This window comes from Enhydra lutris, unplaced genomic scaffold (genome assembly GCF_002288905.1).
Source record: "Enhydra lutris kenyoni isolate GAN:26980312 unplaced genomic scaffold, ASM228890v2 scaffoldscaffold59, whole genome shotgun sequence".
NCBI lineage: Eukaryota > Metazoa > Chordata > Mammalia > Carnivora > Mustelidae > Enhydra > Enhydra lutris.
In genome coordinates, this window is record NW_019154143.1 from 4,554,626 (window position 1) to 4,572,525 (window position 17,900).

The 17,900-nt window shown below is 39.8% G+C and overlaps 3 protein-coding genes across 6 annotated transcripts in view; 2 read left to right on the forward strand and 1 right to left on the reverse strand.

The window, feature by feature from the left end:
* LOC111158363 (CEBPZ opposite strand) overlaps nt 1–1,406 on the forward strand; it is a 49,940-nt gene extending 48,534 nt beyond the window's left edge. Inside the window, exons 5-6 of the mRNA XM_022520368.1 lie at nt 901–925; nt 1,016–1,406. Coding sequence (XP_022376076.1) covers nt 901–925; nt 1,016–1,064 — 74 coding nt within the window. The 3' untranslated portion in view covers nt 1,065–1,406. The remainder of the gene's footprint in view (nt 1–900; nt 926–1,015) is intronic.
* The window catches only part of LOC111158359 (CCAAT/enhancer binding protein zeta), a 21,430-nt gene extending 12,335 nt beyond the window's left edge, over nt 1–9,095 (reverse strand). The window contains exons 1-5 of the mRNA XM_022520357.1: nt 8,893–9,095; nt 5,138–6,639; nt 2,160–2,391; nt 1,418–1,598; nt 248–336 (exon numbers count right to left, since the gene is read on the reverse strand). Coding sequence (XP_022376065.1) covers nt 248–336; nt 1,418–1,598; nt 2,160–2,391; nt 5,138–6,639; nt 8,893–9,048 — 2,160 coding nt within the window. The 5' untranslated portion in view covers nt 9,049–9,095. The remainder of the gene's footprint in view (nt 1–247; nt 337–1,417; nt 1,599–2,159; nt 2,392–5,137; nt 6,640–8,892) is intronic.
* LOC111158361 (NADH:ubiquinone oxidoreductase complex assembly factor 7) overlaps nt 7,949–17,900 on the forward strand; it is a 27,940-nt gene continuing 17,988 nt past the window's right edge. For 2 of the 4 annotated variants that reach the window (XR_002641349.1, XM_022520360.1), the window contains exons 1-2: nt 7,949–8,619; nt 9,555–9,715. Coding sequence is in view for 2 of the 4 variants with exons in the window: in XM_022520360.1 (XP_022376068.1) it covers nt 9,626–9,715 (90 nt within the window). In the remaining 2 variants the exon portion in view is untranslated. Of the gene's footprint in view, nt 8,620–9,158; nt 9,246–9,554; nt 9,716–17,900 lie in introns of those variants that run through there. The other 2 variants (XR_002641348.1, XM_022520359.1) reach the window with 1 other exon arrangement.

Genomic DNA, 17,900 nt, shown 5'->3' on the forward strand with positions numbered 1-17,900 from the left:
GTTATAAAGCATTATAGCTGGGTGACATTCTTCAAATTGCTTCCTTCTGCCACTTAACTAATGTCTAAATAATTAAACTGTATTGATCATATTTACAAGCAAAAATGGAAACTTCAAGGTGTTAAATCCATGAGGACAAATACAAAGTGCTAATGAATTAAAAGACAATTTAAAATTACCTTTAATTTTTAAATCATTTTTTCATTTCATGAAAAACCATCATTTCAAAATACCTTTAAATCATTACCTTTTTGAGTTCCCAAAGACTTGTATTTTCAGCTCCACAGAACAAAGGGTTTCTACTGAATGGATCGTATGTGCTTAACTGTTTGCCACCTGAGAACAAAGAAAAAATACCATTTCTTAAATGTTTTATTCCCAACCCAAGAGCTCACTAAAACCACCACCATTAATGTTGTAACCAATAACTATAACATTATATATATACATATATAGATATAAATATATAACAGAATTATAATTTTGAACATTCTTAGCCAGGCATCCTACCTAAACATTCCAAGCCCCAACAAGAATTAGATATGGTACCGAGGATAGTATTTGCTACTGAACAAACCAGGTAACAAAAGGTACCCAAATCTGGGTCAATTAGGTTATAAGGGTTAAAATGGCAACGAGCCTGAAGATTAAATAGGTCTAAATTATTTTAGAACTTTAAATGCACTGAATATTTATTATTAAATTATGTCCAGGAATAATTCTCACTTGGAACAAGTTTTATGTTATCTTTGAAGAATTTTCAGAACACATTACAACAAACTGTCTACTTCACAATGCACGTGTTCATCATCCTTCTAAAGGACTATTCTCAGTTTAGTCTTCAGGGAAATTGATGGATTTTTCCTGGATGCTACCATACTTCTCTTTTATACTTCACAGGCAAACTGAAGTTTGGGGAGATGAAGTAAGTTGACCAAGAGTTCCACAGTAAGTTTGAAGAAATGGATCTGGCACATTTCTTGATCCCCAAGGTTTAGTGTGCTTTCCTTTACAGCTCAAATGAAGAGGCTGCATTTCCAAAAGGTATCTGCTTTAATTTCTAAGATTAAAATTACTTTAAAACATGTAACGTGTTAATAAGTAGACAAGTAATTCACTATATTAAAAATTTACTTCTAAGTGCCTGAATACATCTGGTTATAAAAGCTCTACTTAAAAAAAAAGAATATGGAGGACTTCTAAAATGGTATAATGTTAATTTCTGTTAAGATCAAAGGGGGGGCCCTGGCTGGGGGCCATCAGTAGAGCATATAAATTTTGATCTTCAGCTTGTGAGTTCAAGCCCCACACTAGGTACAGATTACTAAAAAACCCTAAATCTTAAAAATAAAAGACCAAAGGAGAATCTAATTCCTGTTTAAAAGTTCGAAAGAACTGAAAGATTTAAGAAACTCACCTTTCAAATTATCAAAGTGCACCCAAGAAGCAGACTCTGATTTTTTTGTTTCCATAGCACTGTCTGACACAGTTCCTTCTGTCTCAGCTTTTTTTACTGGATCTGTTTCTTTATCTGCATCGGTGAATTTTTCTGTGTCTTCATCATCTTCTATGTCAATAAAATTCTCTTCATCAGACTCCTAAAACAATGGTTTAATAAATTTGCATTAATCAACTGGAAGTCTGTATTCAGTTATATGAGGCAGTTTTGAAGACCCACCTGTTGCTGTAATGGTGAAACATGAAAATTCCATCAATCAAATTTATGACACACCATCTTCTTTTTTCTAAATTAAGAGAATTGAGTTTTGAGCCACAATTCCCCAAAACTTTGGCACTTTTTTACATGAAAACATTCAGCCCTCAAATTTCTGATGTATTATATAAATAAACCAATGAAGTAGGTGCTACTATGTCCATTTCACAACTGAGGAAACAGGTTTAAGAGATTCACTGGCTCTGTAACTAACTACCTCATACAATTATAGTGTAGTACAGTTTACTGTGAGTAAAAGGGTCAAGCAACATGCCCACCTAGTAAAACTGTACACCTGGGACTAAAATTCAGGTCTGTCCAACTCCAGGACACACACATGTTCACGCTCCAGAGAACTAAGTAAGTTACTGTCATTGAAGCAAAGAAGAAAAATACCAATATATTTCAGAACCCACTCGATTTAAAAAGCAGTTGTAAGATATACCGGATGATCGTCTAGCTGACTTCTTAAACCTGGTTTTGCTTTAAGGATCTCAGACACAAGGTATAAAGCTCCACATATGAATGGTGGCATCTGTTCACAAGTAACTTGAAGTAACCTCTTCACAAAAGCCTTCACCCTGCGCAATACGATGTCAGCTTTCAGAGATTTGTAGACAAGATTAAGAAACATGGCTTGTCTAGAACACATCATCAATCCTGGATCCAACATCTTCCTGTAAAACAAAAACAAGATCAAATGTTTATTCATAAAATATCTCTACAACCAGTAGTAGAGGCAACTGCTAACCTCATCTTAGGGATAATCTTCCTGTTTATTATTAGATCAACAGACCTAAGATGTAAAATGGAAGTCAATGACCAAAACAGACAGAATGATGATCTTGGGGGAAAGTGGGAATATCACAGAAGAAAGACGTTTTTTGGTGGTTTCTTTTCTTTTTCAGGGGTTTTCCATTCTCCAGCATAATTTTTATACAGATCTAGAACCTCATATGAAAGGCTAATCCAAAACAAAATAATGAAAACTGACCTATGAAAGCAGTGGACTGGACCAGAGGCTTCCACATAATTCTAATGAACACACATGTAGAGAATTGAACATAATTTTAGACATTTCCCCTTTTCCTAGTCGTTCCATCCTAGAGATGCTCCTACTGCTTTTGCCCTCTAGACATTAGGATATCCAAAATTAACACAATCCAAAATTAACACAAAATTCATGTGCAATACTACTTCTTATTCTAAGCACTTCTATTAACATTTTCCCATTAATACTAGAAACGGAAATATGTAACCCTGTGAAGCATTTCCATATGGCCCTGCAGACCCACTCTCCTCCATTTGTTAGTTCCATAACTCTGGTGATATTGACATATCATCCTATATTATTCAATATTTGATATTCAATTTTCTGTCTTCACATTTAAAATTTTCAACATTTTCATCCATTTTGCAACTCATTTTTAAAACATTTGAGAATTTAGATAGGTGTGTCCCCACCATTTGACAGAGAACACATTCTTGAAATTTTTGATAAATCATATTTTTGTAAACCAAATCATGTTTCCTTTATCTTTTAAATAATATTATAGAAATTTTGTTTAAATGATTCTTAATAAAACCAAAAGAAATACTATAAGAAGGCTTAGATGTCATTTGAGGAAATCCATCTGTGAGAGTTCTTGGCAAGCAATAATTTAAAGAACTTAAGCATGTACTCCTCAGATAGACTGTTGTGTTAAACATGGATTCCAAACATCGCCCAAAAAGTTCTTATGACCATCAAAAGTTATATATAAAAACAAAACAAAACAAAACAAACAAAAAAAAACAACAACAACAAAACCCCAAAACTCTGAGATCCCCAAACCTCTAAATTTTCAGCTCTGGAACTCTTTCCAAACTAAAATAGCCACTACTTAAGAAAACTGTACTCTTAAAAGAGTTATGGAAAGGACTTTTATGAAAATTTTCTTTTTGGTGTACCAGTGCAATCAGCACCATGAGACATGAAATCCCAAAGCCCGCAGACCTGGATTTGCTGCCTACCTTGGCCTTGTCATGTCTGTCTGATTTGTACAAATTACTGTACCTCACAGATTAGAGAAGTGTTAACAGGAATAAACTTAAGCTATTCATCTGAGTAATATTAATAACAGCAGGAGCCAACACCTGCATACACATACACATGAACTCAGTAATAAGTCCCAGTTTTGTAATTTTTTAGCTATGGAACCTTGGGAGGTTTTGTAATTGTAACAATAACCCTACAGGATAGGGGCACTCCCCTTCATTTTATAGACAAACCGGCCACAGTAAAATGGGATTAATCATGTTTACCATTTTAAAGAGGATTAAATAATTTGTCTAAAGTTACAAAGCAAACTAATGGCTAGGACTCAAATCCAGGCACCGTGGCTTAAGTTCAAGATATCAGTACATTATATTTGTCATAAGATATGTTATGTAAAATTATTAAAATGAATAAGAAGGAAATATAAAGCTTATTGGCATACTTAAATAGTTCCAAAGTGATGTTCAAAATATCACCCCTCAATAAGTATGTGTCAGGACAACTACAAAATTCAGTGAACAAAATCTTAATCCCAATAATTTAAAAAACTCCAAAAAATGCAACTCTAACCCTAAGAGATTTTCTTGTTTGCCATACATTTTCCTCAAAATGAATGTAAGCACCTCTAGGTGTGGGAATTTTGTTCAGTGCTATATGCAGATACCTGGAAGTGTCCAGCATATAGATGGCACCCAAAAAACTGCTGCTGAATGCATTACTAAATGGCTGTGTGAAGTTCAGGGGGGAAGAAATATAGGACTGAGGATGTGAGTGAGGGGGAAGAGAGTGAAGGAAACTTCAATTATATTTACAGTTCTCATTTTTTAGTATTTGTAATATTTAAAACATAAAGCAGAATGTTGAAGTTGAAATATTAGGTGGCAGGATACAGATGCTTTTTTGGGGGAGGGTATTTTTCTGTATTTTAACAAGTTCTCAAAACAAAAAATAAAATAATGTATGTATGCTAGGGCACCTGGATGGCTCAGTGGGTTAAAGCCTCTGCCTTCGGCTCAGGTCACGATCCCAGGGTCCTGGGATTGAGCCCCACATCAGGCTCTCTGCTCAGCAAGAAGCCTGCTTCCCCCTCTCTCTGCCTACCTGTGATCTCTGTCTGTCAAATAAATAAATAAATAAATAAATAAATAAAATCTTAAAAAAAAAAATCATGTATGTAAAACATGTAACATAGTTTTCCAACAGGAAAACAAAGATTAATGACTTACTCAAGGTTGGTGATTAGCAAGTTGCCGAGGGGGGCCTAAAATCCAGTTTTCTAAATTTCTTGCCCCACAGAGGGGCACAATAGGTGTTGTGTATTAAATCACATTATTATTAAATCATGTTATTCCTCACAGTCACCTATTGAAGTGGTATGTACTTACCTATATAATGCTGCATAGTATCGATCTGATATCGTCTGCTGAGAATTCATTACTTGGAAAAGCAACATTAAAGCTTGTACGCTGGTATTAAAATTCACAACATGCAGCACTTTAAAGAGTGTGTCGACCTGCTCCCTCACTTTGTCATCACCAGTCTGGGCATAAGGATATGCTCTATTTACTCCTGTTAAAAGGGCACTAAGCATTTTTGATTCAATATTTTTTTTCTTGATACAAGTCCGAAAAAAACAAAAATAAAGAGTAATTAACTTATTAGCTAATTCACTTTCTTCATGGGAAAGGACCATTTGATTTAAAAAGCAAATTGCATAATACTGCGCTTTGGAGCTGATATTTGAGCGAAAGAGCAGCCTTTCTACTTCGCCACATACAACTCCTTTCATATTGGGATGCTTACAGAGCAATGTCTCTAACAGATGGGAGGCTTTCGTGGCTATTCTGTTCTGAGGATCTCCCAGTTTATTCACCACCTGCACAAGAAGAGCCTTTTCTTCCTCAGGTTTATTACAAAGCAGCTCATGAGCTACAATAAGAGCTCGAGTTTTAGTGGCTACTAATGAATCATGACTTAAAGTTTCTAAGACCTGCACGAATTCAGCCACCAGGTGTTTCAGCTGGTGTTCAAAATACCATAATATTAGTCTTCTATCTCTTGAGTCCCTGTTGCCACTGGCCAACTGTTCTAGTTTGTTGAAGGGATGTTGGCTGAAAATCCGTAGCTTCCGGCTGTCTGGCAAAAGGTCTGTAATGAGTAATTCTTTGAAAGTATCCAAAGCCATGAGGCACTGCTGTTTGCTACCCTTCTTTTTCACAAGGTTCACAAGAGTTTCTACAAATTGGAGTGTGTGAATAGCATCATCCTGAATAAGAAGAATCATGGCTGCCATCCTGTCCCCTAATGTCCCTGATGACACAATTGTTTTCATCCAGGTAGAAGAAGCTCCCTTCTGGTTATTTGTCTTATTTTTGAATAAGTTGATTTCATGCTCATACAGTTTCTGAGCCAAGGTTTTGTACTTAGACACAACATCCTGAGGCTGGGGTTCCAAAGAATATTCATTGCTGTACTCTAGATCATACCATTTACCTCCAGGTTTGAGTAACAATGTCTGTCTCTCAAAAAATTCAAAGATATCCTGTTGTTTATCTTTCTTAACTTTTGGGGTGACACTGGTGTTCTCATCAGAATGTTGTTCTGGCTTCTTCTTATTTTTCACCTTACCGAGTGATGTCCTTTCACTTTGTACTGCATTTTGCTTTTTATTATCTACTTTAGATACTCTTGCTTCTTTTTTGCTGGCATTTTCTTTTTTAGTTGGTTCATCTTCTTCAACTAAGAAAGCTTTTGCATACTTGGCCAAACTAAGATTTTGGATAAATGCTTTCAGTTCACCTTGCTGAAGGTCATCGATTGCTCCTTTTTTGCCTCCATCCACCACTTCCTTATTTTCATCCAAAGTAGCCAGCATAAGGTAATCTTGCTGCATTAAAACATAAGAAAGTTAAAAAATAAATTATAAATCCAAAGTTTAGAAAAACTTCAAAAATTAATTTGAAATATCTGTATCTTTATTATTTTTTTTAAAGACTTTGTTTGACAGAGAGAGATCACAAGTAGGCAGAGAGGCAGGCAGAGAGGGGAAGCAGGCCCCCTGCTGAGCAGAGAGCCCTGGATGAGGATGCGGATGAGGATGCCTGCAGGGCTCTATCTCAGGAACCTGAGATCATGACCTGAGCAGGAAGGCAGATGCTTAACCCACGGAGCCACCCAGGCACCACAAAATCTGCATCTTTAAAATCAATTAAATTCAATTACCATGACATTGCCTGAGCTCCCACCCAACCACCATGTAAATTCTCGATAAGTCAAAGATTCACATGTGAAAAAAAAGCTATAATAGGAGAATGCCCACCATAATTAAAATAATTTCAGAGTAAAGAAAACCTTTCCTAATGACATAAAATGCAGGCCCTTAAAGGTAAAGATGGGTAAAACTGTCATTCTCTCAGACGAAAAAACATACAAAAGTCAAAAGACAAATAATAAATTGGAAAAAAATACTGGCAGTTGTCTCTGATGTCAGTTGACATCAGAGTAACTGGGCTTACTATTTAATGTGAAAGTTCCTACACATCAGTTAAGGAAGTGATAACTGAAAAATCTGCAAAGTATATAAACAAAAGGTTCAAAAGGGAAAAGTGATTTTTTAAAAATGTGAAAAGATACTCAACTTCATGGACATTAAGAAAAATCCAAATTAAAACCATGATGCATCCATTTTCTAATCTGTCAGATAAAAAAGATAAAACTGACAGGTGGTGTTGGGGAGACAGTGGGAGGAAGAGGCACTTTCCTACGTGGCTGATGGAAACGTAAACTAGCACCTCTATGGAGGGCAGCTTGTTACCTTCAAATCAAAATACAAGACACACATCCTTTGATCCAGCAGTTCCATTTCTATCAATTTAGATTATATATATGTTCACAAATATGGGAAAAGATCTATTTTCAAGGTCATTTACTGCAGCATTAAAATAGCAAAAGACTGACAACCTAAACATCTACAACAAATGGCTGGCTAGATTAAAACAATGATTTATGCAGGCATAAAACCAACGACATAACTTTATATAATGTTATAGAAGAATCTTTAAGACAGCAAGAAAAAATATACACAAAATATCAGACAGTATAGTACCTTTTGTGTAAAAAATAACATACATGTGTGTTTGTTTGGAAGATATAAAAGACACAAAAATACTTGCTTTGGCTAGTAATTGCAAGGCTAGAGATAAAGTGGGAAAGAAGACTTTTCATCAAAAGTGAAAGAACTTTTTTTTAAAAGAACTTTTTTGTAGTATGTGAAATATCGCCTATTCAAAAAGTAAATACAACACAAGTACAGTGCAAACTGTGAATCTGCCCCTGTAAATTGCATTTCTCCTGCCCCTACCGCTCTCCCCACCCACAGTCTCAAAACACGTGCTAAAAAAGTAAGCTAAATTCCATCACGTACTTGCTCCAGATCGTCTAAGGTTTTGCATCAAACTCAGAGGAAGGCCTATATTTTACCTCTGACTTCATTTATTACTCTCCCCTTACCTCATTCTGTCTCAGCTACATTGACATTTTTGTTGCTCAGAGATGGCTCGCTCACTCCTTTCTTTCCTACAGTTTTCTTCCTAGACATCTCAATGATTTCCCCGATAACCTCATTTAAAACTCTTACGCCCTTCACACTGATTATCTTGTTTTCTTCTCCGTGGCACCGCTCAGCATCTGATACACAATATTCAAAAGTCTGATTACTGATTGTTTCCCTTACGTAGAACGTAAATTCCACGAGAGCAGAGGGCTTCTAGAGCGTAAACATGTGCGTGTACTGCGTGAGAACAGAAGTTAAGAATCCAACAACACTGGAGTTCGGAACACTGATGCCACGACGTCAGGACCCCGAAAGGTCAGTCTTCGCCGACCTGATGGAGTGCCAGTTATAAATCAGTGAAATGAGAGGGTCCTAACAAAGGCCACACCATAAAAACGTTCAATTCCAAAGGACCCTTCCCTTGTAAAAAGCAGTGGGAAAGAAGAGCTGGAAGCGCACACCGCACACTTCGAAGCTGGGATCTGGGTGCAGGACGCTCTCCCACGCTCCGGCTCAGGGGCTGCGGGGCCGCTAGTGAAACCACCCCTCGCGCATCTGTCCCCTTGTCCGCGAGTCCGAGGCCATTACCTTGGTGCCTCCGAGCCGTAATACTTCCTCCAGAGAGAACCCATTCTCGGCGTCATCCTGATCCTCCTCGCTGTCCTCGTCCGGATCTTCTACCGCCTCCTCTCCCCGCCAGGGCCGCTTGGCGTGGAACTCCAAAGGTTTCTTGGAGGCCGCCATTACCAGCAAAGCACGCGCAGACGGCCCACAGTCTCCTTCCGCTTGGCAGGGTGACGTACTGCTGGCAGGGGCGTGTCCTCCCCCGGAAATGGCTTCACCACCCCGCCCCGCCCCCGGGCAGCGTCTTGCGAGGTGCGGCATGAGGCTTCTTGCTAGGAGCGGCGGCCTGGGGCCGCTGTGCGCGGCTGCTCGGGCGGGTAAGCGTTCGCCACGCCGGAGCTCCGCTTGTGGGGGGAAGCGCCTGAGACGCCTCCCTCAGTTGGGGGCCACTTGAGGCGCTCCGAGCGGCAGCCGAGTCCAGCCTCAGACCGAGAGCGCCTGTGTGGCCGTGGGCGCTGCGCGTGCTTGCCGGCTCCTCGTAGGGAGTGCGGCGGTCGGGCCGGGAGTCGGCTTTCCGTGCTTCGGGCGAGCTTAAGAGTCCGTGCAGCAGTTTCGAAAGCGCTCAGGCTGCTTGCACTTGCAAATACTAAGATGTTTTCGTGGTCCCGTTTACTTGTTTTTCGTAGTTCTTCCCCGTCTCTGGAGGGGGAAATACTTCAGCTCCGGGAGAGAGCCGGCAGAAAACCAGGTGACACCAATGCTGCGGCACCTTATATACAAAATCAAGGCAACTGGTCCCATCACTGTAGCCGAGTACATGAAGGAGGTCTTGACCAACCCTGCCAAGGTACGGGTCGGGGAGCCGGAGGACCAGGCCGCTCCAGCGGCTTCGCAAGGTGTGAGCCAGGAGGGCTGTGCGCGGAGATGCCCGAGGGTCCTCCGCGTAAGCAGTAGTGGTTCCTTCTCCAGGGGAAGAGCCATCCCCCGAAGAGTTGGAGATAGAGAAATTAATGTCAGCGGGTTGGTTAGGCATCGATCAGGTCAGGGGCAGTGCCGTGAAGAACGGAGAATAGATCCAGAGCTGTTCAGGAGGCAGTGTAACCGATTGAATTTAGGAACTGAGGGTCAGGATGTCTTTCCTATCGAGGCTGATGGTAGATGATAATATCATTTCTCTGGGAAGGGGAGTGCAGAAGGAGGAAGAGCAGCAGCTGCTTTAAGAGGGAGGGGAAGGACAGAATTTAGTCCGAAGTAGGAATCTGAAGGGCTCATGGAACTCAGATGGAAATCTCCAGTAGGCATCTGGAAGTAGGAGTTTAGTACCCAGAAAGTTGACTGGGTTGGGATCGCATCAGCAGGCAATGGAAACATATTCTGGGTTTTCTTTTTGGGAATGGAAAGTCCAGGTCTCTACTGTTTCAGGATTAAGCACTGCCCTTGTTCTGTGTCCTGCATTTCCTTGTCTGCTCAGCGAAGCCACTTGGTGAAAGCCTGTGGACCTTTTATTTTAGAATGTTTTACCTTTTGCTGGGTCAAAATAGGAAACCCATGGAATTCTGGGGTTTGTTTGGCCTGTTGCTGTTGGATGTGGTGTCCGGAGGTTTAATAAAGGGGGATCCTTTCATACCCCTATTCAGTGCTACCACATACCAAAAGTTCACCCAGGGAGAAACTTTAGAACAAACATCTCTGTGTTAGAGTGAAGGACCACTTATCGTTTATTCATTTATTGAGGCTCCAAAAGTGCCAGACACTGTCTCAGGCACTGGGAATACTGCGGTGGACAGTGGAGCACGGCACTTATGCTTATCCCAGAGTCCTGGAATCAAGCCCGGCATCCGGCTCCTGGCTCAGTGGGGAGCCTGCTTCTCCCTCTCCCTCTTCCCCTGCTTGTGCTCTCTCTCTCTAATAAGTAAATAAAATCTTTAAAAACAGGAAACAAGATAATTATAGATTACTGTAAGTGTTTCTGAAGGAAAGAAAAAAAAGAGGTTGATGGGATTGAAAGTAAGTAGTGCAATGGGAGTAGGAGTTGGAAAAGTTCTCTAGGTTGGTAAGTGGCCAGCAAAGACCAGATGGTTGAGCCAAGGTTTGAAGGATGGGGTCCAGCCAGCCTCACAAAGAACTGGGAGTGAGTTCCCAGTAGCAGAAGGAGAAGTACAAAGTTTTTGAGCTGGGAAATGTGTTGGCCCATACAGAGAAGAGCAAGGCACCAGTATGGCTGGCGGGTGGTCACTGGGGGTGGCAGGTTAATGGTGAGGAGAACAGTATGAGAAGAGTTCGGAGAGGAGCCGGTTCATTCAAGGCTTCCATGGAATTTTGCTTTTTGTGTTAGTGTAAAGGGAAACCGTCAGGGGGTGCATTTTATGGATCTTGGTGATGACATCCAAGTGGAGACAGTAAGTGAGCATTCGGCTGCAAGAGTGTGCAGTTCTTGAGAAAGATTGGATATACATATATAAATTTTTTCATCATCTGTATATAGATGGTGTTTAAATTCAAGAACTTAGGGAGAGTCCATTTAGAGAATAGGAGGTTACCCAGGATTAAGCTTGAGGTAACTCTTGAGTTTAGAGTAGAGGCTTTTTTCCTTTTCTTTTTTCCTGTTTAAAATCAGCTTTAATTTCTATTTTATTTAAAAAATTTTTTTGACCTTTTTTCCTTAAAGATTCCATTTATTTATTTGAAGAGCGAGAGTGAGCACAAGCAGGGAGAGCAGCAGGCAGAGGGAGAGGGAGAAGCAGACTCCCTCCTGAGCAGGGAGCTGGATGTGGGCTTGATCTCAGGACCCCAGAATCCAAAGGCAGACACTTAAACCAACTGAACCACCCATGTGCCCCTTTTTAGCCTTTTTTTTTTTTTTAATTGAAGTATGGTTGATATGATGTCACAGTAGTTTCAGGTGTACAACATAGTGATTTTTTTTAAGATTTTATTTATTTATTTGACAGAGAACATAAGTAGGCAGAGACGCAGGCAGAGAGAGAGGGGGAAGCAGGCTCCCCACTGAGCGGAGAGCCCGATTTGGGGCTCGATCCCAGGACCCTGGGATCATGACCTGAGCTGAAGGCAGAGGCTTTAATCCACTGAGCCACTCAGGCGCCCCCATAGTGATTTTCGACAATTGTACCTTATGCTAAACTCATCATAACCGTAGCTGCTATTGGAGGTTCTTAACCTAGGGATCCTTGAACAGAAACCCGGGGGGCTGTGAAGTTATATGGGAATAAAAATTACACCTTTATTGGCATTAACTTTTTTCCCACCATTTTTATTGAGAAAGAATTGACATGTATTACTATATAAGTTTAAGGGATATAGCATGATGGCTTGATTTGCATGTAACGAAGGTTGAGTTTTTTTTTATTTTTTTATTTTTTATTTTTTTTTAAAGATTTTATTTATTTATTTGTCAGAGAGAGAGAGGGAGAGAGAGCAAGTACAGGCAGACAGAATGGCAGGCAGAGGCAGAGGGAGAAGCAGGCTCCCCGATGAGCAAGGAGCCCGATGTGGGACTCGATCCCAGGACGCTGGGATCATGACCTGAGCCGAAGGCAGCTGCTTAACCAACTGAGCCACCCAGGCGTCCTGGTTGAGTTTTTTTTTAACTTTTTTTTTTTTTTTTAAGATTTTATTTATTTATTTGACAAGAAAAAGAGCGAGAGAAAGAGAGCAAGCAGGGGTAGCTGCTGCGGGAGAGGGAGAAGCAGGGAGCCTAACATGGGGCTTGATCCCAGGACTCTGGGATCATCACCTGAGCCTTACCTGAGCCAAAGGCAGACTGTCTTAACCTAATAACCCGGTGAATACCACAGTGGGTCAGTTAACATCCATCTTTTCATATAGGCACAATAAAAAGAAAAAAAAGGGGGGGGGAATTTTCTTGTGATAAGAACTCCCAGGATTTACTTGAAATTTTCTGTGTATCATACAGCCATGTTAGCTCTAGTCATCGTGTAACGCACATCTGTACTGGTTATTATCTAACTGGAAGTTTGTACCTTTTGCCAACTTCTTCCAATTTTTCTTCCCCCTACCCTCTGCCTCTGGTAATCAAAAGTCTGACCTCTTTTTCTATGAGTTTTGTTTTTTTAAATTTATTTTTATTTTATTTTTTAAAAGATTTTATTTATTCATTTGAGAGAGAGCGTGCGAGCATGAGCAGCGGGAGGGGCAGAGGGAGAAGCGGACTCTTTCCAGAGCAGGAAGCTCAATGCAGACAGGTTTCCAGGACCCTGGGATCATGATCTGTATTGAAGGCAGACACTGAACCTATTGAGCCACCCAGGGACCCCAAGGTTTTTGTTTTTGTTTTTTTAAGATTCTATGTCTAGGTGAATCCTGTATTATTTGTCTTTCTCTGATTTTACTTAGCATAAAGCCTTAAAGGTTCATCCATGTTATCACAAATGGCAGGTTTCCTTTTTTTAATGCCTGAATAACATTCGATTGTGTGTGTATATATATATACCACAGCTTTTTTTTTTCATTTAAAAAAATTTTTGTAATGTAGTTGACCAACAATGTTACATTAGTTTCAGGTGTGCAACATAGTGATTTGACAATTCTGTACATTACTCACTGCTCACCACAGTAAGTGTAGTCACCGCCTACACCGTACAGTGTTGTTATAATATTATTCACTGTGTTTTCTGTGCTTTTTAATGTACTTTTCATCTCTGTGACTTATTTTGTAATTGGAAGTTTGTTCTTAAAGTCCCTTCACCTATTTTGCCCATCCACCCACCCATCCACTTCCCTTTTGGCAGCTACAAGTTGTTCTCTGTATTTAATAAGAGTCTGGGGCTTTGTTTGTTTGTTTGTTTTGTTTTTTCGGATACCACATGTAAGTGAAATCATACGGTATTTATTTTTTCCCATCTGACTTATTTCACTTAGCATAATACCTGTTAGGTCCATCCATGTTGTCATAAATGGTAAGTTTTTATGAGTAATATTCCACTGTGTATGTATATAAATATACATATATACCACACTTTTTGGTACCGCATCTTTATCCATTTGTGTATCAATGGACACTTGGGTTGCTTCCATATCTTGGCTATTGTAAGTAATACTGCTGTAAACAGCAAGGCAGAGGGAGAGGGAGAATCTTAAGTAGGCTCCATGTCCAATGTGGAGCCCAGTATGGGGCTCAGTCTCATGACCCTGAGATGCATGACCTGAAATCAAGAGTTGAACACTTAACTGACTGAGCTAGCCAGGTGCCCCACCTCTGCCCATTTATTTATTTATTTATTTATTTTTAAAAATTTTTAATTAACTTTAATGTATTATTTGTTTGAGGGATATAGGTCTGTGAATCATCAGTCTTACACAATTTACAGCATTCACCATAGCACATACCCTACCTAGTGTCCATCGCCCAGCCACCCTATCGCTCCTACTCCCCTCCCCTCCAGCAACCCTCAGTTTGTTTCCCGAGATTAAGAGTCTCTTATGCTTTGTCTCCCTCCCCGGTCCCATGTTGTTTCGTTTTTCCCTCCCTGCCTCTCAAATTTCTCATATCAGAGAGATCATATGATAATTGTCATTCTCTGATTGACTTATTTCGCTTAGCATAATACCCTCTAGTTCCAACCACATCATTGCAAATGGCAAGATTTCCGGGATTTTTTGATGGCTGCATAGTATTCCATTGTATATGTATACCACATCTTCTTTATCCATTCATTTGTTGATGGACATCTAGGCTCTTTCCATAGTTTGGCTATTGTGGACATTTCTACTATAAACATCGGGGTGCACATGCCCCTTTGGGTCACTACATTTGTACATTGGGGGTAAATTCTCAGCAGTGTAATTGCTGGGTTGTAGGGTAGCTCTGTTTTCAACTTTTTGAGGAACCTCCATACTGTTTCCATAGGGGCTGCACCAGCTTGGATTTCCACCAATAGTGTAGGAGAGTTCCCCTTTCTCTGCATCTTTGCCAACATCTGTCATTTCCTGACTGGCTAATTTTAGCCATTCTGACTGGTGTGAGGTGGTATCTCACTGTGGTTTTGATTTGTATTTCCCTGGTGCTAAGTGATGTTGAACACTTTTTCATGTGTCTGTTGCCCATTTGGATGTCTTCTTTGCAGAAATGTCTGTTCATGTCTTCTGCCCATTTCTTGATTGGGTTATTTGTTCTTTGGGTGTTGAGTTTGATAAGTTCTTTATAGATTTTGGATACTAGCCCTTTATCTGATATGTCAATTGCAAGTATCTTCTCCCATTCTATCGGTTGTCTTTCAGTTTTGTTGACTGTTTCCTTTGCTATGCAAAAGCTTTTGATCTTGATGAAGTCCCAATAGTTCATTTTTGCCCTTTCTTCTCTTGCCTTTGGAGGTGTTTCCAGGAAGAAGTTGCTGTGGCTGAGCTCAGAGAGGTTGCTTCCTGTGTTCTCCTCAAGGATTTTAATGGATTCCTGTCTCACATTGAGGTCTTTCATCCATTTTGAGTCTATCTTTGTGTGTGGCATAAGGAAATGGTTCAGTTTCATTCTTCTACATGTGGCTATCCAATTTTCCCAACATCATTTGTTGAAGAGACTGTTTTTTTTCCATTGGACATTCTTTCCTGCTTTGTTGAAGATTAGTTGACCATAGAGTTGAGGGTCCATTTCTGGGCTCTCTATTCTGTTCCATTGATCTATGTGCCTGTTTTTGTGCCAGTACCATACTGTCTTGATTACAGCTTTGTCATAGAGTTTGACTGGAATTGTGATGCCACCAACTTTGGTTTTCTCTTTCAACATTCCTCTTCCTATTTGGGATCTGTTCTGGTTCCACATAAATTTTAGTACTGTTTGCTCCATTTTTAAAAAAATATTTATTTATTTGACAGAGAGTTCACAAGTAGGCAGGGAGGCAGGCTGGCAGAAGGGGAGGCAGGCTCCCTGCTAAGCAGAGAGCCTGATGCGGGGCTTGATCCCAGGACCTTGAGATCATGACCTGAGCCGAAGGCAGAAACAACTTAACGACTGAGCCAACCCGGCTGCTCCTGTTTGTTCCATTTCTGTGAAAAAAAGTTGATGATGGTATTTTGATAGTCATGGCATTGAATGTGTAGATTGCTTTAGGTAGCATAGACATTTTCACAATATTTGTTCTTCCAGTCCATGAGCATGGAACGTTTTTCCATTTCTTTGTGTGTCTTCCTCAATTTCTCTCATGAGTATTCTATAGTTTTCTGAGAACAAATCCTTTGCCTCTTTGTTTAGATTTATTCCTAGGTATCTTATGATTTTGGGTACAATTGTAAATGGTATCAACTCCTTAATTTCTCTTTCTTCTATCTTGTTGGTGTATAGAAATGCAACTGATTTCTGTGCATTGATTTTGTATCCTGCCACTTTACTGAATTCTTGTATGAGTTGATTTGATCTAGCAGATTTGGAATGGAATCTTTTGGGTTGTCCACATACAGTATCATATCATCTGCAAAGAATGAGAGTTTGACTTCTCCTTTGCTGATTTGGATGCCTTTAATTTCTTTTTGTTGTCTGACTGCTGAGGCTATGACTTCTAGTAGTATATTAAATAGCATTGGTGATAGTGGACAGCCCTGCCATGGTCCTGACTTTAGGAGAAAAGCTTTCAGTTTTTCCCCATTGAGAATGATACTCGCTGTGAGTTTTTCATAGATGGCTTTTATGATATTGAGGTATGTGCCCTCTATCCCTACACTGTGAAGAGTTTTAATCAAGAAAGACTGCTGTACTTTGTCAAATGCTTTTTCTGCATGTATTGAGAATATTATATGGTTCTTGCTCTTTCTTTTATTAATGCATTGTATCACATTGATTTGCGGGTGTTGAACCAACCTTGCAGCCCAGGAATAAATCCACTTGGTTGTGGTGAATAATCCTTTCAATATACTGTTGGATCCTATTGACTAGTATTTTGGTGAGAATTTTTGCATCCATGTTCATCAGGGATATTGGTCTGTAATTCTCCTTTTTGATGGGGGAGATGGGTTTTGCCTGGTTTTGGGATCATAGATCCCAAACCATCATAGTAATGCTGGCCTCATAAAATGAATTAGGAAGTTTTCTTTCCATTTCTATTTTTTGGAACAGTTTCAGAAGAATAGATATTAATTCTTTAAATGTTTGATAATAGGGCTACCTGGTTGGCTCAGTGGATTAAAGCCTCTGCCTTCAGCTCAGGTCATGATCCTGGGGTCCTGGGATTGAGCCCCGTGTTAGGCTCTCTGCCCAGCAGGGAGCCTGCTTCCTCCTCTCTCTCTCTCTGCCTGTCTCTCTGCCTATTTGTGATCTCTGTCAAATAAATAAATAAAATCGTTGAAAAATAAAAAAAAAATAGGGAAAATCTTCATAACATTGAATTTGGCAATGATTTTTAAGTATGACATCAAAAACATAAACAACATGGGGCGCCTGGGTGGCTCAGTGGGTTAAAGCCTCTGCCTTTGGCCCAGGTCGTGTTCCCAGGGTCCTAGGATCGAGCCCCTCATCGGGCTGTCTGCTCGGCAGGGGGCCTGTTTCCTCCTCTCTCTCTCTGCCTGACTCTCCGTCTACTTATGATATCTCTCTCTGTCAAATGAATAAATAAAATCTTTAAAAAAAAACATAAACAACAAAAAAATACACATAAATTGGACATAATCAAAATTTTAAATGTACATCAAAAGACACTATCAAAAGAGTTAAAAAAATAAATGTTTGATAATATTCCAATGGGAAGCTGCCTGGCCCTGGGCTCTTGTTTGTTGGGAGATTTTTGATGACTGCTTCAATCTCCTTACTGGTTATGGGTCTGTTCAGGTTTTCTATTTCTTCCTGGTTTAATTTTGTTAGTTTATAGTCTTTAGGAATGCGTCCATTTCTTCCAGATTGTCAAATTTGCTGGTGTATAGTTGCTCATAATATGTTCTTATAACTGTTTGTATTTTTTTGGTATTGGTTTTGATCTCTCCTCTTTCATTCATGATTTTATTAATTTGGGTCCTTTCTCTTTTTGATACATCTGGCCAGGGGTTTATCAATCTCATTAATTCTTTTGAAG